At 44.6% G+C, this 23,487-nt stretch overlaps 2 protein-coding genes across 3 annotated transcripts; both read right to left on the minus strand.

The window, feature by feature from the left end:
• On the minus strand, positions 1 to 10,226 carry znf296 (zinc finger protein 296). The gene is made up of 3 exons (XM_030067050.1): positions 9,932 to 10,226; positions 7,464 to 7,814; positions 1 to 3,841 (listed from the first exon to the last, which is right to left on the minus strand). The coding sequence occupies exons 1-3, from the start codon at positions 10,158 to 10,160 to the stop codon at positions 2,070 to 2,072; spliced, it is 2,352 nt and encodes a 783-aa protein (XP_029922910.1). The 5' UTR covers positions 10,161 to 10,226; the 3' UTR covers positions 1 to 2,069.
• Positions 10,227 to 11,030: 804 nt separating this feature from the next.
• clasrp (CLK4-associating serine/arginine rich protein) lies at positions 11,031 to 22,524 on the minus strand. Of its 2 annotated transcripts, XM_030066984.1 has the most exons (21): positions 22,376 to 22,524; positions 21,173 to 21,312; positions 20,472 to 20,569; positions 20,282 to 20,383; positions 19,469 to 19,548; positions 19,113 to 19,197; positions 18,841 to 18,977; positions 18,453 to 18,549; positions 17,947 to 18,025; positions 17,763 to 17,836; positions 17,601 to 17,642; positions 17,326 to 17,511; positions 16,487 to 16,810; positions 16,220 to 16,405; positions 14,838 to 14,877; positions 13,185 to 13,245; positions 12,915 to 12,973; positions 12,745 to 12,791; positions 12,576 to 12,661; positions 12,305 to 12,329; positions 11,031 to 11,809 (listed from the first exon to the last, which is right to left on the minus strand). In XM_030066984.1, the coding sequence occupies exons 2-21, from the start codon at positions 21,269 to 21,271 to the stop codon at positions 11,767 to 11,769; spliced, it is 1,950 nt and encodes a 649-aa protein (XP_029922844.1). In that variant the 5' UTR covers positions 21,272 to 21,312; positions 22,376 to 22,524; the 3' UTR covers positions 11,031 to 11,766. The 2 variants fall into 2 exon arrangements, 1 of the variants encoding a protein (XP_029922844.1); XR_003929225.1 differs by lacking the exons at positions 11,031 to 11,809; positions 12,305 to 12,329 and having other exon boundaries at positions 14,834 to 14,877.
• Positions 22,525 to 23,487: the final 963 nt, after the last annotated feature.

Here is a 23,487-nt window from a genome sequence, read left to right on the forward strand (position 1 = left end):
TGCATGTCTCGCCTCAATTCTTTATTGAGCTTCCTCATGACAAGGTCAATTACAAAACGGTGTCAAGTTTACAAAGACAGTGGAGCGGTAGCCTCACAGTAGCCAGTGTTCAGCACAGAGAAGAGCAGAGACAACCAGAAATGCTGGGAAAACAAGTCGAGGGCACGGAGCAGTGACAGGCAGTTAATCAGAGCGAGAATGGCTGTCAATCTATATACAAAATATTGTCCCTGAACAGTTTGCATTCCACTCATTCCACATCAATTGCTCACATTCACCACCATCATTTCACACACAAAGCACATAATAGTTATAGTTTTTTCTTTTTCTCAAAAGTGTCAAAAATTGGGGTTCCCTGACATGAGTTTAAAGAGAAATTTAAAAAAGAAAAAACAAAAAACAAGGTAGCACAAAGTCAAGGTCATCACAGTAGTCACAAAAGAGTCGGCGGCACTACACTTCACAACCCTGTCCTCTTGTATTGCCATGTCAAATTGATGGATTTCCTGATGATATGCTATAAGCTACCCACGGTTCTCTTGTGTTCCTGAGCTTAAGATCATTGTCGCCTGTTCTTGACGCACGCTGACCTTCTGGACGCCCAACATGATGCTTATGACGAGCTGCGTCACACTTTGGACACAAGATCGTAGGACAGAGGGTTCAAGTCAAAGTGTCACCAGAGAATTTCCCTGTACATACACGGAAAAAAAACCCCATTCATTTCACTCACTCACTCACTCACTCTCACACACACGCAAGTGCTCGTTCGGTGGTGCCCGCAAAAAACTCCACCAATCAACTAGCTATTACTGCACCTCTCAACCCTGTAGTTCAGCTTTAAACAGTTTTTCAGTTACACAACCACCAACATGCAGCATCCATAAATTAGGACTAATTCAAACACAGGCAAAAAGGAGAGTACTGAACCTTTCAAATGGCTGCAAAACATGCATAAGCTTCAAGCAGTCCAGCACTTTACAAATGTAAACAACGGAAAAAAAGAAATTACCACCACAATAATCCAACAAGTACAAATAGAGAAAAATAAAACACACCCGTTTCACATGTATGTAAAATTGCAGTTTTTTTTTTATGCATAGAAACTAAGCATGGAAAACATCAGTAGGCGAGACTTATAAGTCTCCTTATTCACATTTATAAAATTAGAGCAACAAAAAGACATCCATACATACTGTCACACAGTCAGGAGCACAACCTTGCTAGGCCCCATGAGCCCTGTAAACATTACATTAAGTGACAAGTGTTGTGACAACCAAGCGCCTTTTAAAAAGAGAACAAGAGTTTGAGAAACTGCAGGGCAGACACTGTTTGGATTTGTTTTATCCACGTCCGTTCAAACATCTTTAGTCTTTAAAAGGTCTTCAAGATAGGGAACCAGTAACAGCTAGGTAGCAGGATATGACCCCACCCAATATGCCTGATGTGTCTGCTGATGCTACTGGCTTCAGCATTATTAAGAAATATATTTAATTAACAATGCTCGCAAGGTTTGTTGTTTTTTTTAATAGCAAAAATATCAATTTTTCATATCATCTGTGTTCATATCACCTGTCCAATGGGTCACCACAGGGATAATTCGCTTGTCTTTTTGCATCCTGCACTGCAACATGGTGATCAGTTTCCTGTGTTGATGCGGACTGTGGTGGTTCACTTCCTGTTCAAGAGTTCTGGTAATCTCCCTATTGAATGTCATGGCCTTGTTTTGCTCTGTGGTCTAAAGCAGGCACTTAGTTTCAACCAGTGGCTTTGCATACGCTCATGAGCAACATGGCTGGCTGCTGGGTGCCTCAGTGCTGACAGAAGGAGGGGTTGTGCTTGTGTGTGTGCGTGTGTGTGTTGGGGTGGGGTGACCGCAGAACTGCCTGCTAGCTTCTGCACTGCTGCAGCTTCTCCTGTAAGATTCCAGTTTAAACGAACTGTCAGTTGAATTGTGGGAAAAGTTTGTTTTTGTTTTGTTTGCAGGGATGAGTTAAGTCCTTTGCAGTGCCTTTGAGCAGATGAATGTCAATATCAGAGTGACCACAGGAATATAAGGAGCCTGCGTCTTAGGGAGCAGAAATTAAAGCCAGGCCCACCTCTGCACCGCCCTCAGATGGGAGCTCCTCCTCCACAGCTGGACTCCCATGGTTCTCCTCATATTCCGCTTGGCGCTGCTTTTCCTCTACCTCCATACTTTTCACCATATTGCTCTCCGTCTCTACCTGATCTAAACTGGCCTCTTCCTCCTCCATTTTCACCACTATTGCTTCCTCTTCGGCTTTCACAACAGCTGTGGTGTCGGCAGAGCTAGCCTGTGTGTAGGCTCCAACGCTCGCGTGGCTCAGCCCATGAACTTTCTTCAAATGCTTCTCCAGCGTGGCGTAGACTGTAAAAGGCACCCCACACAACTGGCACAAGAAGGGAGCCCTGGCTCCACGGGCGCCATGGGTCTTCATGTGACGTGTTAACTTGGAGCTCTGGGCACAAGCGTAGTTGCAGAGACCACAGCGGTAGGGTCTCTCACCTGTGTGGCTGCGCCGGTGCACAGTCAGGTTACTGCTGTTGCGGAAATGCTTACCACAAAACTCACAGGCCTCGTCTTTCTTCTTCTTACCACCTGAATTGCTGCTGGTGTTGTTATTGTTCGTTTCGCTGCTCCCGCCTCCTCCGACACTCCTCCGCGCATTCTCCCTATGCCACTCATGCACAACCTCACTGGCTTTGGCCGAGTCCCATTCTTTCTCCCTCTCTATGATCTCTCCCCTCTTGCTCTCCCACTCGCCTACTCCCCGCGCTCTGTCGTCCATTTCCGGCCGTTTGGGTGTGCAGTTGCCACTAGCGATACCGCTCTCTCCGCTGCCCCCCGTCTCGCCACTCTCCAGTGAGCCTTCAGAGGGGCTGGCACAGGGAGAGGCATGCTGCTGTTCCCCCTGTCCCTCTGCCTCCTCGCCGATCTCGCCTCCCTCTCTCTGGCGCTGGAACAGCCTGAGCATCTCCCTGTCTGGCGGTCTGGTCTGGGAGGTCAGCAGCATCACACCTGAGCCCACTGACAAGTGCTTGGGCATGGTCAGGTCCAGCTCAGAGGGGCCCTGTGCCCTCAATTCTGCTCTTCCACTGATCACCCCTTCGCCCACTAATCCAGCGGACTGCATTGGAAATCTCCCTCTCATCCCCTGCCTCGCTACTTCCTCACCCATCAGCCCCACACCCATCTCCACTGGCTCATATCCCCCAGCGCCTGCACCCTCCCTGCGGTGGCTCCTCATGTGACGGGCCAGCTGGCCGCTCTGGGCAAAGGCCTCGTCACACACGGCGCAGTGATAGGGCCTCTCGCAGGCGTGGGTCCTGCGGTGGGCTGACAGGCTGCGTAAGGACTGGAAACCCTGGCCGCACAGCTCACAGGGGAAGTCCGCTTGGTGCGGCCCGGTGTGCGGGAAGGGAGAGGCGGCCGGCGGGGAGGACGACGGAGACAGCAGCAAGCCGCCGGTGTTGCTGGTGGCGGTGTTGCTGTTCCCCTCGGCAAGCTCCCTGAGTCGGACAGAGAAGTTTAGAGCCTGCAGGTTAGCAGAGGAGGAGGAGGAGTGTGTCTGACGGGAGCGATGGAGGCGCAGAGCGGAGGGCTGGAAGGCAGAAGCGAGTGCTTGACTGAGGTGGCGTGGGTCCAGAGTGGCAGCAGCAGGTTTGTGCTGTTTCAGGGATCCTCTTCCTCGCTTCTCTTCCTCATCCTCTTGGTAGATGCTGAAGGAGTGTGTGTGCTGAGCGTGCTGTAAGAGGGCCCAGGCAGACGGGAACACATCCTCACACTGCTGGCAGGTAAAACAGGAGGGTTCTTCGGCCACTGGAAAACACACACAGATGCACATAGTAGTGAGTCACTTTGATTCCCAACTCTATACTTCTAATGGCTATGAGGAATAAAATACTGTCTTGCTGTTTCAAATTTCTTGACCTCTAACCAGAGCTGAATATATGAAGTGAATCCAAGCAGTTAGAAGTTATGAAAGCCGAACAAGGTCATGAGTGTCAAGACAATAAAGGCAGAATCTAAGAATAGTGCAAAACAAGACTATAGAGAAAGTGACTGACATGGAAGTAAATGATTGCAGTGTGAAGAGAGGGGCCAAGCGATGCAGAGGTAAGCTGAAGATGGGCGTAGAGAGAGCTAAACAAGGAAGAAGTGAGTGGGAAAGGGCACCAAATGAGAGTGATGATTCTGCCGAGAGCAGAAGAGAGCGCGGGGGCTCCAGAAGCTGAAAGGCCAAGAGAAAGGGGAGCCGCATCGCAAAAGTACATCTGGAGATATTTTCATATGTGGATAGCTTTGTCTCCTAACCGAGAGCCACTCTCCAATTAAGCTGCAAATTGCTAATTAGCAGAACGCAGAAAACGAACGCTTCATGCAAATCAGGCACTGACTCAGCCTGCTTGACAAATGAGGCCTTTCTGCATAAATCAAAATTGGAGAGAAGATCCCTAAATTGTGGGGGAAAACAGTTCTTTTTTTTTTTTTTTTTTTTTTTTTTTTGGAGAGGTTCAAAGCCGACTCTGGTATAAGCCTCTTTCATGTTTCCTCAAGTCAAATCCTTCTGTATTTTACTGGAGGGGGGGAGGAGAGAGAAGATGAAAAAGAGAGCAACTGTTTCTTTTTCTTTCCCTCTCCCTCCCTCCCTCTGTCTGGAGAGGAGAGGAGCTCTGGTGTTCATGTCCTTTAACCTAGCCCGAGGAGAAAACCGAGGAGAAGTTGAGATACTTCTTTAAAAATAGGGTGAAGAGTGAACGCAAAAAAAGGATAGGTAGGTCAGGACTCAGGAGATAAAAAGAAAATGAGATAAAAAGATTATAATGTAGAACGGGGGGCCGAGAGACACCATGAAAATATGTCACCCCTTTGGATTGTACTTCAGACCCATCCTCCAACCCCAGCGCTCCTAACCCCTCCACCCCCAAACCCTCCAAATCTTTCCCTCAGGGTGGGGGCTTTTGTCTCGGGGTCCTGGAGTGAAACACAATACCCAGCCGGTTTCTCTTTCGCTCTTTCCTTCCCTCTCTCCCCTCTCACTTGCTTTTTTTGTAAGGATTCCCATTTGGCCCGGGGTAGCACTTGAATATTAAGCAGAAGCAATAACTACTAATTAAAAATGCAGATTGGCTGGGAGCACTAACGAGCAGCAGGCAGAATCTCTTTTCCCTAGGGAGGCAGAGGGAGGAGAAAAGGGTGGGGGGTGAAATTGAAAGAGGGCAAAGCGAAAGAGTGCGTTGAAGATTGGGGGAAGAAATGAGGAGGAGGGGGGGTTCTGGAGATGAGAAAAAACAAACAAGGAGAATAAATAAAAAGGAATGAGACAGATGCACGCAGCTCTTCAGTAATCCATCTCACTCTACCCCCTTTCTCCTTCTCCTTCTCTTTCTCTCACACACTCACACACACACACACACACACACACACACACACACAATAGATGGAGGACCTGTCTGTTGTGGGATAACTGCTCTTTCACTTTCAGTCATCTCACGAGCTGAAGATGTGCTCTCTCACTCCCACAGTGACGGACGAACAACGCACATAACAGACTGTGTGCGACTGCTGGCTGCTCACACTGTATTAAGTAAAAAAAACAAACAAAAAAAAAAAAAAAACAACCTCCTTCAAATTCCTGGGCTGCCTGTCATCTTTTAGTGAAACATTCTCCGACGAAAAAAAAAAAAAAAAAAAAAGGTACTCCAAAAAGGGCCGATTGTGCTACCTACTGACCAACTTCTATTTTAAACCACATTACGACTTATAATTAGAAATGAACATGCTAAACGCTCAGTGTGACGTATTATATTACAGTCAGGAAGCGTGATTCGACAACAAATTCAACCAATGTTTGTTAATTAATAAAACTTGAATCCAAAGTTCTATACATTTTAACCATTCAAAAATTGTAGTGCTCTTTCTGCCATGTGCTAGGTTTTGTTGTGTAATCCTGCGGGCACCCAATAACCAAACTCATATGTACTGACACAGAGAGAGAGAGAGAGAGAGAGAGAGAGAGAGAGAGAGAGAGATGAAAAACAGATAAAGACTCAAATCGTAAAACAAGAGAGACTGTGGACAAGCGGAAACCGTGCGCGTACCAGAGTCCCCTGAGCGTTACACAAAGGAAGGAACTGCTCGTGTGTGTCTACATGACAGTTTCAAAATGTGCAAAAGGGCACTCGTACCTACTGTAAGCGTGCAGCAATATGTCCATTTGCAATTATTTTAGAACCTCACACTTAGTCATAGGTCGCATGCAGTGTGACCTTCAAACACATGTGACCTCTGTGGTCAAAACACACAATACTGAGTCTATTCACTCTCTCTATGTACAACACTGACCACCACACATGAACATTTTTTCTAAAAGAAATTTCATGAGAATTCATGAAACGCTGATGGAGCTTAGAGGGACCTGACCCTCACCGTGGCACATGATATTTGGCATGAGCATCACAGTGTCTGCAGTCTCATTTTTGCTATTGCTTCTCTGACAGCTGTGGAAGAGGCGTGAAGAAAAGGGACCTTTAGAAAAATTGTTGTTTCAAGTCACCAGTAATCTGCAAGACACCTGGCTGCTGATTAAAATTAAGGCAAAGAAGGAAAGAAAGAGAAAAGACAGAGTGAGGGGGGGGGGGGGGGGGGGGGGGGGGGGGCAGAGAGACACACTTTCACTGCATTGTGTATCTTGGATTGAAGATGTACAAAAACCGAAAAGGAGAGAGATGCAGAAGATGAAGGAAAGGGTGAGGAAGGAGGAGAGATAGCCGTGCAACTATCAAATGGATTCCCAGGAGCTCAGGTGGCTTGGCCCAGGGCAGAACAGTGGGAGATAGCAGAGGAGCCACGCATGATGCAATGTCCTCCATTAAAGTGTCATGACACAGGGAAGGCAACATGAATATGCTCACATCTACACTTCTGAACATTTTCCACTGCAAGGCCTGGCAACAATCAACAACATTTCCACCCATAACATAAAAAAATGACCCTGTTTGAATGGAGCTGACCTTGATGACACACAAGCATTCCCTTAAGCTGACCGACCTCTTACAGATCGGATTGAAAGGACAGGATGGTGCCTCTCTCCTGTCCAGAAAGCAGTGGCTGAGAGAGAAATGTGTTTACCTGGCCACTCCACCTAAGAGACTGACAGTCATGGAGATGGCAAGGAGCTCTGGAGCTCAGGTGCTCAGCATGGAGCCCTCAGGGACCCTCAGGGCCCTCCGAACGCTCCTGCTGCCTGTCCTTTCCACACAATTAGCCTGTGCGTCGCTAACTCTGAGGTCTGCTAATGGCAACGGCTAGTTAATGAGCTGGACTAGGGAGGGAGGGGAACAGTTGTTAAAATAAAGGGGGAAGGGGGGGTTGAAAAAATAAAACAAAACAAAAAACAGAGTCACTAATTAGCAACCTGCCTCCTCCTTCAAGCACTCACCTGTTTTGTTCGGCTCCGCCTTCACTCTCACTTTGGGCTCCGCCCCCCAGGTCCTGTCCTTGTCCATCCCTCTCCTCAGCTCGATGAATCCTGCCCCCATCTCAGCGTTGGTGACGCGCTGCTGTGCCCGGCTGGCAGGTGAGGGGGGCGTGTTGGCTTGAGGAGCCTGGCCCCCGGAGCGACAGCCCCCCTGTTTGTGTTGGATGAATGCCAGAATGTGTGCCAGCGGGAAGGCCTGGCTGCACTGCCCGCAGGTCAGGAGGTCACGACCCTCGTCACAAACTCTGACCTCCGGAGGGGAAGGCCTCTCCAGCGAAGACGGACCTGTGCCGTCCATCATCTCAGCAACATCTGAGAAAAGTGACAGAACAAGAATATGGCAAATAAATAAGAAGTAAATCAACCTGATCCACATGGCAACACTCTTATAATCACAATCACAGACACTGTAACCAAGGTAAAGCACCAAGACATTCAGTGGCACATGTGATATGACACCTCACTGGAACAAAAAAATTTTTTGCGGTTATTGAAAGTTCTAGTTTCACTTGTAAGCTACCTTCCCCCTCTAAAGGAACAAGGGCAATCTGCTCAGCCAGTACTGACCACTTCCTTTAGTGAGCCCAGAGCAGATCAGCTCCTTTGAGGCTGCGGGGTGAAGCAGGCCAAACCGTGTCTCAGAGGGAACCATAATATCCATTTAAAAATAGGTATTGCCATATATTAGAACTTGAAAGTGATTTTTCTTTTAAAAAAAATGCAATATTACCATCACAGTTTACACCTCTAACGCATAAACACAGCTTTACCTTCTTCGTGACATGCGAGTTTCTCAACAGGAAGTGGATAGGGGAAAATATGATTGAAGGTGTTCAAGATAAGCACAGCTCTATAATTTTTTCTTTTATATTTTTTTTTTCCTAATTTTCACATGAACTGTTCAGATTCTGATCAACAACATGACAAATCTGACATGACCTTATGTGGTTATTCAGCACTTTGGGGGGCTGTTTGGCATGTGGCAAGCTTTGAGAACAAGGCAAAAAAAAAAGTGTGAGAATAAATAATCCTCCTCCAAACTGAAAACCAAGCTCCTCCACTCTTACAGTCTTGGTAAACTTTGGTCATGTCTAGTCTCAGGACTCGGCCCAGGCTGGGCTCCTCCTGTTGGTTTGGAGAGGAGGAGTTTGGGGGTGGGGGGTCAGCAGACTATTGCTCAACGCGGTCATGGGCACACCTTGAAGCCTGGACTAGATCCACCTGCCCGGGCTAGGGCCGGCTGACATACAGGTACAGACAGTACAGTTGAAAGGTGGATCTCGCCAGTGGTTACTCAAAAATGTCACCTTTCCTGTTTCAGGGCTGCGCTGTTTGTGCAGACATGCAAGGCGCGGTTGCACGCACGCACACACACACACACACACACACACACACACACACACACACACACACACACACAGAGTGTAGAGTCAGGGCCTGTGGTCACACCATACACGCACCATTTCTGGTCTCCAATAGAAGACCGTACAAAGCTTCAATGTTATTTTTTTTCGCCTCTTTCTTAATCCCATGTTCTTAAGAAGAGCGCTGGCTTCACCTTGACTGGGGAATCTGAATGGGATTAAGCATGTGAACGGAAACAGGCAAAGGGCAATACAGATAACCTCCTCTATTGTCACACAAGTGGTGAGCACTAACAAAGTCTGAGTTTATTAGAGACGTGAAGCAGACTGGACACTGTGCTCAGTCTCTTGGTGATGATTTTGAACAAGAAAAAACACACACTCCCACACACACTCCCAGCAGCAGGAAGCAGCGGAGAGAAACTGTCCCAAACAAGGCAGAGATGACGAAGTAGGCCAACTGAGAAACTTGATCAAGGCAGGTACAACTGGGAAATATTAATTGTCGTGTTCGGACCTGTAGCCTGTGAAAACAAATCCCGCCCCAATAAACCAGCCCCTCTTCTGATGAAACCCTGTCGGCCACAATTGAAGCGAAGCAGACATAAACCAAATATTATTATACTATACAAATAGGCGTAACACAGCAAAAACATGTCTGATAAAGAATGTTACGCTACACCGTCAGCGTAGGAGATTAAAAATAAAATAATTAAATATAATAATAATACACTCAAATTAACTCACGAATCATTCCAAGTCCTCATAAAATATTTGATTGAGTTTTATTTCGTAATTTAACAAACTAAAAACAAAATGTTGATGTTTATTGGGGCGAGCGACGGGATGTTGCCTTTCAAGTCCGTAACTAGGCTTGATCCGTATCTAAATAACGATTCTGCGGCGAAATAAACCTGCGTCAACATAAACCCGTGTCAAGGCGCAGCCAAATCTTGTGCGCAAACTACCAAAACACAGAATTTATTTTAGTTCGTCATGAGAAATATCTCAGCCTGTCTCGAGCAGTTTCGCCGCGTGCCCACATCGCTGCATGGGCTGGCTTACCTTGAATTGCGCTCAGGTGCTGCGGTCGGCTTCCAAGTTTGCGCCTGGACATGGTGTCACTTGTTTCGGCACCTCTGGCTCCCAAACCCCGGAGCTGGTCCAGCTGTGGCTGACCGGCCCGCTGTGACAAGTTGGCCCGAACCGAGTGATGAGAGACTGGCCGCCGACTCAGCCGCAGTGTCGGGACGCTGTTGAGACTCGCAGTGTGCCAGGCGGTGTTCAAGTTCATGCTGTTCCCCGCAGCGGAGGGAGGAAGGGGGCTAGGGCGAATGTAAGCACCGCCCGCCCGCCGCTCCACTCCTCCGACCCCGCCCTCCCCAACGCGCTCCGTGAAAACACACTTATGAGAGCACGCACATATACAAAAACTCTTTACCTCCCTCTCACACTAATTTTTTTTTTTTCGTCTCGTTTTCTAACACACCTACTGTCTGTCAGACCAGGTTTTTCACACATTGAATCACAGGGTAACTTTTCACCGTCCCGCTGCACAGCCGCACCTTCCTTCTCTAAACTGTGGCAGAGCTTCCTGAGGAAGTAGCTGCTGCTCACAGGTGTCTCAAACCTAACCAGACCAAAGCAGGCGGAAGGTTCATTTCTCCTTTTGTCGTTGACCAGCCGGTGTGTGTGTTCATATACAGTTTTGTGGGGAGGGGTTAAGCCCTCATAGAAGACCTGGTATGTTCAAACTCAGGCAAATGACTAACCTCAAACAGTCACAACTTGTCTCTGACTGCCAAGCGGTAGCCTATAGCAGCCTCTCCCTCTCTTTCTATATCTATACACACACACACACACACACACACACACACACACTTTCTTTCTCTCTCTCTCTCTCTTACATGTTGAGAAATGTAAGACGTTCAGAGGCCAGTAGCCGAGTAAACATCTTTGGTTTGGCGCCACCAAGCGATGCAAACATGCAACATGCTCCTCTCTCAGGTTGATCATGGAGTTCGTGTTTTACAGCTGGTAGCACTGACACTGACACTGCACTGCAACAAAACAAAAACTGCACCAACTCGTGCACAAATACAGGAACTGAAGCTCACCTCATATCATGGTTAAAAAAAAAAAAAGAAAAGAAGGAATGAACAAATTAACTCAATATCCATTTTATTTGGAATTTTGCATTTTAGATTCCACATTAATTCTGAGCAAAAATAGTTACGTCAGTTTAATGACTGGCGGAGGGTAAAGTATAAAAAGACAAACGAGCATTGATTTGCATCGACATGAATTCATTCTTCATCAGTTTTGCTAAGTTCAGATGGATGTCTGGAAATAAACGGTACACCAGATGTTGACCTGTTTAAAGTGGACAGTAGAGTGGCTTACTGTAGAGAAACGTAAAGGGGCTGAAGAGCATAAAGGAGATGAGCAAGATGTAAGGTAAAAGGCTGTTTTGTTAAATATACACCTTGAAATACAAACATATGTATGTCTCCAAATGAGTCTACACTGCGCAGAACCGTTTTGGATCTGACAGCCAGAGAAAAACAAAAAGATCTGAGGTGTAGAAACCTATTTGATACCCTATCTTCACAGAAATGGAAAAGACTGCTTGAATTCATTTTGGTTCGATTGACCGTCTACTTACTGCATGTCATTATTGTGAAATCAAGTATCACAATCACAATGTGATACCCCAATGTACAGATACAGATCCACAGAATATACATGTCCAGATCGTTTTGTAAAATGATTAGTAACCAACAACAGTCAGTCCATCTCCCAGTTATTATAATATCCGTTGTGTTGAACAGTGCGTCTGCCAATAATGAGGGTTAGGACTTTGGGATATAAGGATGTGTCCGTATTTTTCACTGGTCAGCTTAGTATCGGTAGTACGGGCTCCTTGATCGGGACCGTGACCTCCTGGAAAAAGGGAGAGAGGCTGATTGAGAAGGACAAGTAAGAGAATCAATGAATCTTATTGAACCTGAAGGTTACACTTTGTGGTTACTGTGTATTTTCCTACATAAAGAAAACATCTCACTCTATGTCAAATGTAAAGTTATGTGATTTCTTCTCCATGAACTTTAAATGACTAAAACAATGAATTTCTTTGACTTGTATGAACAAAAATGACTTAATTAAAACTTTAAAACCCTTCACATCGACTTTTCCTGTCTGGAACACTTTTAAACCATCATGAACTTCCATGACCTGCGGGGTCCCTACGTTTGCACAGCTGAAATGATGTGAATGCAAGAGCATATTTGTGTGAGAAAAAGGCAAAGAGTTGAAGTTTTGAGATTAAGGCAATATGACAAATCTATGAGATAAGGTTCGAGCCTGTGTTGTATGTGAAAACCCATAATTCATTCTGCTTTATTGGACCCGCGGGGATTCCTGTGGCTTCTCACATACCTTCTAGATGAGCTGTAGTCTCGACCTGAGGGACAGAGGACACACACAGCCACAATCAACACAATAGCATGCCAGAAAATTTCAATGCCCATAAAACTGTCAGAGGAGGCAATGAGAGCAACAATTCGGGGACTTTGCATATTAAATATTTTGGTTTCTCCGTTTGTTTAAAATTGAGAGACTGCACGCACAATAGACACCACATGTTCCGCAAACCAAATTATGTATAAGATGCAAGTGTGTGCTGGTGACCAAAAACCTCAACTCTTACCATATTTGGATGGGGAGGGTGAGTGGCTCTGCCGTCCATACTGTCGTTCCCATTCATCCCGCTCTTTCTCGCGTCGCTCTCGCTCCCTGAGCACAGAGCAGTTGGATCAGACAACTGCAACACACACACACACACACTACAGAGTCCACTTGGACACACTGAGTCTTACTTCATGCGTATCTTGCGTGCCATGGCTCGTAGTTCACCCTCTCGTTCCTGTGAAGTAAACAGGGAAATGTGAGGACATGGCGAGCGAGAGGTTTTGCGTGAGGCTGGCTAACCGCCATGCATGAGCACAAACAGACGGTGACACACACATTAACACAGACAGATACACACCTGTCTCTTGTGCTCCTGTTGCTGGATCTTCACCTGGGCTGCTTTCTTATCCGCCTTTGCTGTAAAATTGGAAGACCGCAAAGATATTGGAAAAATAAATACATCACATCTCACATTAGAAGTTCTTTGAAAGCTGCACTTTTGCGTGAGGTGACAAAGAATCACAATAGAAACATCTCAACTTGTCTAAATGCCCTGAGGTGTGTTTATAGGGTGTGTACATTTATAAATCAATGTGTGCATGGGTGATTTCTGTCCTGTGGCACTCACACTGCTTGTTGAGCGCTTTCTGCATGCGTAGCTTCAGCCTCTCCTGTGGGGTCATCTTGGGCTGTAGGTGACACAAATGTATTAGTACACACTCATGTAAAGAGGAACAGAGAGTGTGTGTGAGTGATCAGAGGCATGTGCAGTTGCACAATTAGTGTGCTACCAAAATTATGTACAGTGTCAACTGGAAAGGCCACAGATAGACAAATTCCATGTAATCTTTGTTGTTGTTCCAACATGCACTACACTGGAATCTTACTGGCCCAACAGGCTACGTGTTTCTACGTGTGTGTATGTGTGTGTGTGTGTGTGTGTGTGTGTGAGAGAGAGAGAGAGAGAGAGAGCACACACAAGGGACAGAGGCAAAACTGCACACTGGCTTTGCCCTGCAGCTGCTCTAGGACAGTTTAGATGCAGGACAAGATCCTGTTACATGAATTGGCCTTTTCTATAAGTGTCCAATGCATTTACATGTATGGAGGCTGTCAAGAGAGGTTAATATAAGGGAGGAGGACGGTTGAGGAGGTGAAAAGGTCGGAAAATGAAACGAGCAAGTTCAGGTCCAGCAAGTTTAGAAAATGGCCAATGGCATTTTGTAAGTGACACACCCATCCATGGGCCGTTTACACCTGGCCAGGCAAGTATGACTGCAGGTCAAAACGCTGCATGGGTAAACTTAACAAGGAGCTGAACTACAGCTTTCACTCTCTTTCTTGTCTGGCTTTTATGTTTTGAAATGAAATATTCAAATCTTTCCTGTATTTGCCACTGAGCCTGTTCAGGACAAGAAACGGTCCAGAATGTGAGACAAAAAGATACATAATAAAAAATAAAAAGAAACAACTGTGTTTTGTCAAGTCATCAATATGTTAAACATATCCTTTCAAGAACCAGTGTTTGCTGTTCCAGGTACAGGACACTCTGCTGCTTGTTCAGACAAGCCCACACGCGGCTGTCCACAGCACAGCTCCCGGCTTTCAACACAAAGCTGCCACCTCCATTAAATGGCTTCCCTCACTATTAAATTATATCAGTTAGCCAGCGCTAATAATTATGAGAAGACACATGTTCACACGGGAGGGAAGCCATCTTAAAGCACTCAAAGCTGTCGTAACTGTTTAGGGCCCTGGACAATACAGTCCAGGTAATGTGAGACTACAAACAGATATAAAAACAGAGCTCCTTCTCACCCACACATATACGACCATGCGCGCACGCACACACGCACACACACAGAGACACAAACACACACATACATACACACAAACACCCACACACCCCACACACCCAAAACTCATTCAAGACAGTAATGACTTGACAGGGTGCCTAACTTATTGGTCCATGCTAGCATTCCACAGAGATGGGAGTATCATTCGGTCAGTCATTTCTCAGTGTTGGCAAGTTCACAAATTCTTCTCAAGAAAACTCTGAGAAGATGCAGAATAGTGCAATGACTATTTCAGAACTGGAGATGGGCTTTGACTGCAGTACATATCCACTTTGGGGAGGGAAAAAAGATTCGCATCAATATAATTCTCTGTGGGCAACAAAGGCTTCTACATCCCAGTCTGGAGGACAACCATGTCAGCCTGTCAGGGATGAGGGAGGCGTAGGCTTTAGCAAGAAACCCAGCTAGATCAAATTCTTACTGACTTTGGCAGCTCCCGTCTCTTTACCACCCGCAGTATCAGGCCTGGAGAGGGAGAAGGAGAGACAGAGAGGGAAGAGGGAGAGGGAGAAAGAAAAGACAGTTGGCTGAGATGGTCAAAATTTATCAAGAAACAAATGTCACCAGCCTAGATGACTATCAGAAGAGAGACTATGTTCACTAACTACAGATGCAAAAATCAGATTCTTGATTAATTATTCCACTGATCTCTAATCTGATCATTGACTGAAATCATGCATTATACCTTGACTTTATTCTAACTGCAGCCCATCATATAAACAGACTGTTCTTATGGATGCGCATCATTCCTGGGCTCATCATAAATAAATCATAATTTTATTGTTACGTAGTACACATAATGTTACATAATGTTAGTGTGCTCAATGACTCATGTGCTTACTAACTTCTTGCCACAGTCAGTGCAGCCTTTCACTGAGGCTGTGACTTAACACCTATACATTAAACTGCTTTTTATCATAAACTATAAAATCCATAATAACAGCATCAGGAATCAATATGTATGAGCCGTCAATGTTTATGAACAGTTAGAAAAACAACAACAAGAACAAATTAATAAAATACTCCAATGCGTTCCAATGCTCTGCTCTGAAAACAACAAAACAATATCATCAAATCTCTCTCTCTCAAGTCATCCCTCATGAAGTAAGCCTACACTTGTCAAGATTATGCATTTACCAATAAGGGTGTTCACCAATAGGTCTAATCTATAATTTGTTATTTTGGTCTATTCCTGACTGTGTGCAAAACTGATGTTATCAAACTGAAGAGATACACCTTGGTCATAACGCTTAGTATCTTGGTAGATAAATGTCATCTTTTAAAAACACAAATGATCTTTTTAAAATGTCACTTTTTAAAATCGGTCATCTAAAATGTAACCATTCTGTTGGATTATTAAACAATCCCAGGATTAAAACCCAAGACTGCTGATCAAAGTCTGCAGCCCTACCAAACGAGGTAAAACACCACTGTGGCTGCCTGACAACTTTATAAGTATTGTATCTCTGTGTCCAGAGGCTTTATATGTTTAATACTTAAAGTTGGTTGTGGTTAAAAATAACTTTGCAGCTTTAATAAGGCATGGGCTCACTGTGTTTAAAAAATAAAAAGCCATATTCAGTGACTATGACATGGAACATGAGCATGAACAACAAACATGGCCCTATAATGTGACCTGGCAGCTCACAAGTACTGGGCCAATCAGGGATGACCTATTTACAAAGTGTATAACTTGTTTCCCATCATCACCTCAAGGTGTTTCAACAGATCTGCATATGTCCCCAAATGTGATTGTGTAGCCATGCAAATTTATATATCCCTGCTTGAACTGTTAAATTGTTCTTACTTTCTTAGCTTGTCAGAGAGGGCAGTGGTAGAGGGCTGGGTCCCTCTGTGTGCAGGGGAGGGGCTGTGGTTGGGATGGCTGGGAGACTGGGAGGGACTGGGGCTGCTGCTGTCGCCCCGCCGGTGCCCTCCAGAGCTCCGACCCCCTCGCCTCGAACTGCCCCCCTGCCGTGAGCTGGAACGGGACCTGGGAGAAAACAACTGGGCTTAGTCAAGAATTTTAAAGCAGCATCTCCAGCGCCGCCAGGTAGTATCAAACCGGTCACACCTCGTTCTCCTACGTGCTGTGTAGCGTCTCCTGTCCCTGTCCCTGTCCCTGTCTCTCTCCCTTTCTCGCTCTCTGTCTCGTTCATTGGAGCGAGAACGCGTCCGGTCACGTCTCCTCCATGACCCGGACCCTCCATTCCCTCCTCTCCCCCGGGAGCGGGAGTTGGAGCGCCGTCTTGATCGGGAACGGGTGCGGGAACGCCGTCCATCCCTGCCTCCACGTCCCCGCCGGGTGTGGCGTGAGCGGGAGGAAGAGCGAGAAGACGAGCGAGACGAGGAGCGGGAGGAGGAAGAGGGGGAGCGACTTGATGAGGACCTTCGTCTCCTGGACAAACAGAGAGGCAGAATTTTAGTAAAAGCACAAACGCAGCACCTACCCTATCTCTAGATTATTATTGCTTTGATGGTTTGACTAAGCTCTCCTTCTGTCGACTTTAAAGTGGAGGCAAATATTATTGAATTATTTTCACTTGTTTCAGTGCTGCCATATACTTATGTTCAGTGTTTCACTATAATTTGACATGCACAATAACTAGTCAATATGTCAAAGCATTCAGATACCTCATCACATACTGCATTTTCTCTAACACATGCGCAAGTGAACAGATTTGTTACTCAAGAGTGACATCATGCACTGATATTTCAGATGATAAGACTACAACATAAAACTGGTCATATAATCAATTGTTCACGTCCAAAAATTCTGTGCTCCACCTCACCCACCACAAAAATCAATCAGTATTCTTTCTGCCTCAACAGCTGTGATGATGTCAATGGACAACAAAATGACTGCAAGAAGAAAACAACCAATGAAAAGCCAGGAGGGGGAAAGTTACCGACCGGGAGCCCCTGCTATGACCTGCGGAGTGCTGCGAGTTGGAGGGGGCGTGGCCAGAGTGAGGAGCAGCCTGCGTAGCTGCAGCAGCCTCGTCATCGCTGCCGCCGAAACTGGTGATGAAGGTGATCTTCTCCGGACCAGGGGACCGAGACCGTGATCGGGACTCAGAGCTAGATTCTGACTCAGGTCTGAGAGACAAGAGAAAAGAGTGTTCAAACATAAAAACAGGAAAAAGTGAAACAGGGAAAGAAAAAAAAAAAGCAGTGAATCAACTCACCTTTTGTAAGGGTCGTATGTTGGGCTGTCTCTCCTGGCATAGCTGGAAAACAGAATAGCAAGGAGATGTGTTAGGCATGCTTACTGTTATTTTTTATAATATCTTATACCCCCAAAATGTGAGCCCAAATGGGCTATTTACAATGGGACAACATAAAGTTACCTGGGTGGGCTGATCTGTCTACCTTTCAGTCTCTTCTCTCTGAACTCTCTCCTCTGTCTGCGAGAACGGCGGCCCTGAGATGATCAAACACACCAGTTTTAGTAACAAGCAGCAACACAGACACACAGAAGCACATGAGCACACACATACACAAATGCACACGCTTCAAAAGATTGTGTCTTACAGAATACATGGCCTTCTCTGCCTCCAGTGCCTTGGCATGTTTGATGGCTTCCACCTCCTCCTTGTCTTTCCTCAACATCCTGATAAACAGGTAACAGTGTAAGGATAATAATGTTAATAGAATAAAGTGCTTAAGTAGTTTTTTGGAAGGTGATATTTTTAACTTGCTCATTAAAATGCAGACACATTAGACAGTTCTCACTATTTTCCCAAGGGAAAAATATTTTCTTCTCAAGCACCAAGCTGTTTTTGCTGCATGAAAACCTAAGTAAAATGATACTATTTTTCAGATCACTCAGCCAGAGTCTTAAATAGTCCATTACATTACAAGGACTTCTTAATGAAAACATTAAGAAGGGAATTTTATATTTCTCAGCAATTTTTGTGGAGGATTTTCTTAGTCGCATACTGACAAATAACAGAACTCACAGGTCCCGTATCTTTCAAAGTTATATAACTGCTTTTGCTGCCTCCTTTGTGAAATGCTGATAAAACCAGAGATTTTACCTAACAAAGTCTCCTTCAGCCATTCCATATGGGGTTGCCATTTTGTTCAGCTCCAACACCTGCTCCTGGTTGAGCTCATCAACATCCACCTCCACATCTATGCATACACGCAACGTAGATTTGTAAACACAAAGCATTTTACACACGCACACACACACAAGCACGCAGACACACACACACACACACACACACGTAACAAAATCATATTCATGCATTTATAATCCTCATGTTTAATGACTACTTGCAAAGACACAAGGAATGTGCACTCTCAGAACAATTACTTCATTGGAAACAGCTGGTAGAGATGTTTATTTCGCCTCAGCTGGTCTGGTTAGATTTTTCATTCCCTATTGTGCAAGCCTTATTAGTAATAAACAAATTTCCTGACCAATATCGGGAATGCCCTCATCCTCTTCTGATTCACTGTTCTCAGAATTGTCATCCTCTTTCTCAGACGGGGGGTCGGGCTCTGTCACCGTGCTGTCTTCATAGGTGTAACCAATGGTTGCCTTCTTCTCAGCCAACCTGTGCACACAGAGGCGCGACTTATAAATACACAGCTATATGCACAAGTGGCCAAACACATCACAAGAAGCCTGTGTTGAAATGCACATTAGGAATAATTACACTAAAGACAAGCATTTAATACTTGAGACTTACTTTTTCTTCTCTTCCTCATTTGGTCTTTGCAGGCCACCATAGAGCTCGTCCAGGTAGATCTGGTATAAACACTGTTCCTCGGAGACTGCAGGGGACAGCAGGGAATTTTAAGAACACAACACGACTTCAAAATATACCCACTGAGGGAGAGGCTATCACATGCAAAATAAAACAAAATACAGAGCACTGGAAAGATGCATAAGCTTAATACAGGGTTCATCTGTGTTGAACAAGGAAGGCAATTTGGGATTTTTTTTTAAAAACACTGCTCATGTAGTTTCTGAAAATGAACAGAGATTTCAGTCATACTTGAAAGAGCATATCAGCTATGCTGGAGTTTATGGATAAATACTCACTGTTGGCGAAGTCATTTTGCACTAAGCCTCTGTAGCGCTCATAATTGCATTTTCTTTCCTCCGATTCCTGCTCTGGGGTGCTGCATGACAAAGAGCATACAGTTGCTTTTCACACTGACGGCTTTGCAGAAAACTCAACTCCTACTGAGCTGAACATTTCTGGCTTCTAGATAAGGCTATAAGGCTGAAAGCTTTGAAGCAGTGCGACAGAAGAAATTAAACAGCTGTTATCAATCAGTGTGCTGTTTAATTATTTTGACTACTACTTTTTATGTGCAAATACAGTAACAACAGGAATCTTATTCATTTACCTACGAAAACTCAAAAAATGTTTGCTGCTACACAAATACATATATAAAATTTACAAAACTGTTAGTTCTTCAAATTGTAAAATGTACTAATGGCACTATTGGTAGCCAGTGTCAATTGAACCTCAAAATGCTGATTGTTTTGATATGAAATATTTCTATGCTCTACAAAAGGAGCACCTACAAATCAAGGGCAGAAATACATTTTTCTTTAGTAGGGACTTTAATGTTTTGTATTGAAACTTGCTCAATAGATGTTTATTCCTGAACATAACAGGAAGGATACTAAAAAGGTATGAATTTATTAAACGAGACAGAGAAGTGAGAAATTTTTTTCTGAAATTCTTGTCAGCAAATTGCAGCAGCACTGTCACTGAGTCAGACTAATTATCTTCACTGGATCCAGGGTGATTAAAACGTACAGTCTACATTTTCACTTCAGGGAACATACAATGATTGATTTTGCCTCTCTAGTTATTATGAAAGAAAGGAAAAAAAGACTTACACAGTGTTGAGCAGTGGAGGGGTGTAGGTGGGGATATAGTCCAGGTGAGCTCTTACATCAAATCTATCAATCATGTTGTTGGCATCTCCTTGCCAGGGCATCCTTATTAGCAGACAGAGAAGTATGAAGTGATCAGCAAGAATCCACAAACACTGTGTGTGTGTGTGTGTGTGTGTGTGAATTTGCTTACATGTTGATGGGGCTCTCTGCAGCCAGAGTGACAGCAGGATCCAGATGGATCTTGTAGGCCCGGCCGTGAACTTGAAGAAACTGAGCTGGATCTTTTTTCTGTGAGGAAGGAGGAAAAAAACATAGCAATATGTATCAGACACATAGAATAACTTAAGAAGAAAATTAAATGTTCTGACATCATCATATCATATCCATTTGGAAAAATAGCCATTGCATAACATTCCTAACTCAGAATTTCAAAATGAAAGCCGAAATCAGTGTCGAGATTAAATTAAATGATATTACAAACTGAGTTTCACTGTCACGTCAGCAATCATTTTGTCAGAGTCTGTGTCACATTTTTTAAATGCAGTCCATGGAACTCCTAAATTTAATCTTTTATTATTACAAGAACAGCACTGCCGAATACTGACATTGCAACTACTTATATGATGTTTCAAAAATGAATTCCCAAATCCGGTCGTCTAGGTCCAGAGTAGCACTAGACTGTCTTTCTGTTCTGTCACATCCTTCTCTGCATTCATTTGTTGTCCCAGGTCAAAATCTGGCTCTGCTTAGACAGCTACAATGAAAACTACATGGCAGAATGTAAAACCAGCTGTTGTCTGGACACTAATGGCCACTACTACGATGGGTGACTCCTGCAATCAAACAGAATCACTTGTGCACTTGACTTAGCTAGGGGACAATGTCTCTTACTATCTTCTCGTAGTACTCTCGCCGGCGCTCGCCACGGCGTTTGTAGTCTACCATCATGCCACGGAGCTTGCGCTCATGTTTGCGGGCCTCCTGCCACATGACGGCTCCGCTGGGGGTGGGGGCGCGGCGGGGCACGGCTGCTGCAGAGAGAGACACACAGGGTGAGGAGGGTGCATTAGGACAAGAGACAGGAGAGAGGCATCAGGGAGTCGAGGATGGAGAAGGAAGTGGCACGCACATGGCAATGAGAGGGACATAGAAGAGAGGTGTAAGGTTTACTTCTTCATAAATATCAAAGTCGCCTGCTTGGAGCCATTCTGAGGGATTTCATGACATGACTTCTCATGACTACCCCAGCATAAATCATGGTTTGGTACTCTTGCAGTAGTAGTTGTGAGAAAAATAAATAAATAAAATAAATATGCACACACACACACACACACACACACAGGTTAATAGCCAAGCTTCACTTATGAGCTTCTTTCCCTCAAAACAAAAACAATGTGCCTCTTTCTGTGTCATGTTACCCACAGAGGTCCTCTGTTTGTGTTTTCTCGATGTAGTCGGTGATTTGTGGTTTTGTTGAGGAAAACTGTCATTTTAATACTAAAAAGACACAATGTAGTACAACTACAAGGCACTAAGCAAAATGAATACAGACAGCAGTTCTCACTTTGAGTAACTTGCCCACAGATTTGCCCAACTTTAACGGTAAAGATGTCTGTGAGGCTGGTGAACAAACAAGTAGCGGAGGCTCTGAGGTGTAGTTTAAGGACATCATCTGTTATTTTGAAGTCGAAAATGTGTTTGGTGGTAGATTAGCAGCTAACCTAACGGGTGCTAAGAAGGTACTTTCTGTCCACACTCATGGTGCCAACCTAAGTGAACGTTAGTGGTGATTAAGCACAAAAAACGGGATGAGAGGCAAATTATTTGGGTGGACCTCGTTTGTATTTTCTTGCCGACCTGCAGAAATAGCAGACTACGCAGTGTTTTCAAAGTTAGCTGTTAGCTGAAGGACTTTGCTTTGCTAACACACGGAGGGGCCTGCCTGAAACATGCAGGGCCTCTGTAGCTGGCTAGCACTAGTTTATGCTAGCTGTTAGCTTGCACAAACGGTACAACAAAGCCATTAAAATCACAAAAGCACGAGAAATACAGTTAAACAGGGCCTTCTGAATCGTTTCGCATTTGAGTAGATACCTGTTTTATTGACCACCAAAACACACTCGGGTTATTTTGCTCCGCCAAGGCGATAGTAGCTCAGCGCTCTCCAGACCTCCCTCCTCTCCTTTTCCCAAACTGTTGTAGTGAGTTGTGGGTGTAGTACCGAGTACAGCCTGTGGGGGCGCTACACCCCATTCAACCAGGGGAGCGTCACTACACTGCAACATGACATGTAAATCAATATTGAACTTAACTTACTAATAAGTAGATGAGGACTATGATGTATTCTACAGTATCTGTCTGTTCGATGGGTTTATGCTGTTTACTAGTCTGGTCATGAGTCCGTTACAAAATTTCACTTCATAAACTTGTAGACTGTTTTACAATTGTTAAAGTAAGTTTACATATTTTGTTTTTGACATATAACTTTGGAATGTTCATTTTTAAGTGTTATTAGTGTTATTAGAGTTTATTAGTTTTTTCAAAGCTCTACTGTTGTCTGCAAACCTCATCAAAAATCTTAATCGATATTTTCTATTTTAACTGTATCAAATGTTGCTTGTAGTAGCACTAATAGTAGTTGTAGTAGTAGTAGTAGTAGTAGTAGTAGTTCTTCTTCTTCTTCTTCTTCTTCTACTTCTTCTTCTTCCAATTAATCAATAGGCCTATTCTTAGGTCAATTGCTAGTGTTGTTGAAATTCATACATCTTGCATATTAATGGTCACTAAGAGGAAAATGCTCACCTATAATGGAGGGTATTCATATTATCCATCAACGGGACGCCAACTGGTGGATTAGTGATTGTAGAAAATTAAGTGGTGTTGTGGCCTGTTGTGGCCAAAAGATGTCCCTCTAAGACAAGACAGGCTAGCTGTCCATATCCTGTGGGTCCATGTTATCTCAAAACTGGCACTGTGTGTCATGAAGGTGATTTTAATCAATTGCTCCACATACATATAAAATTAACTGAGCCATACTAAAAACCAGACCTGAGGAAAAGTGGGATTACACTTAAGAGTTTGCTGAAATGCTGACATATGGACCCCATATGGACGGTAAAACTTTAAGTTTTACCAAATTACCTTTTATTTGTATTTTTATCCTCTGGTTGCCATCTCCTCTATGGTGAGAGTTCAGTAAGGACGTA

This window comes from Myripristis murdjan, chromosome 13 (assembly GCF_902150065.1).
Source record: "Myripristis murdjan chromosome 13, fMyrMur1.1, whole genome shotgun sequence".
NCBI classification, from domain to species: Eukaryota; Metazoa; Chordata; class Actinopteri; order Holocentriformes; family Holocentridae; genus Myripristis; species Myripristis murdjan.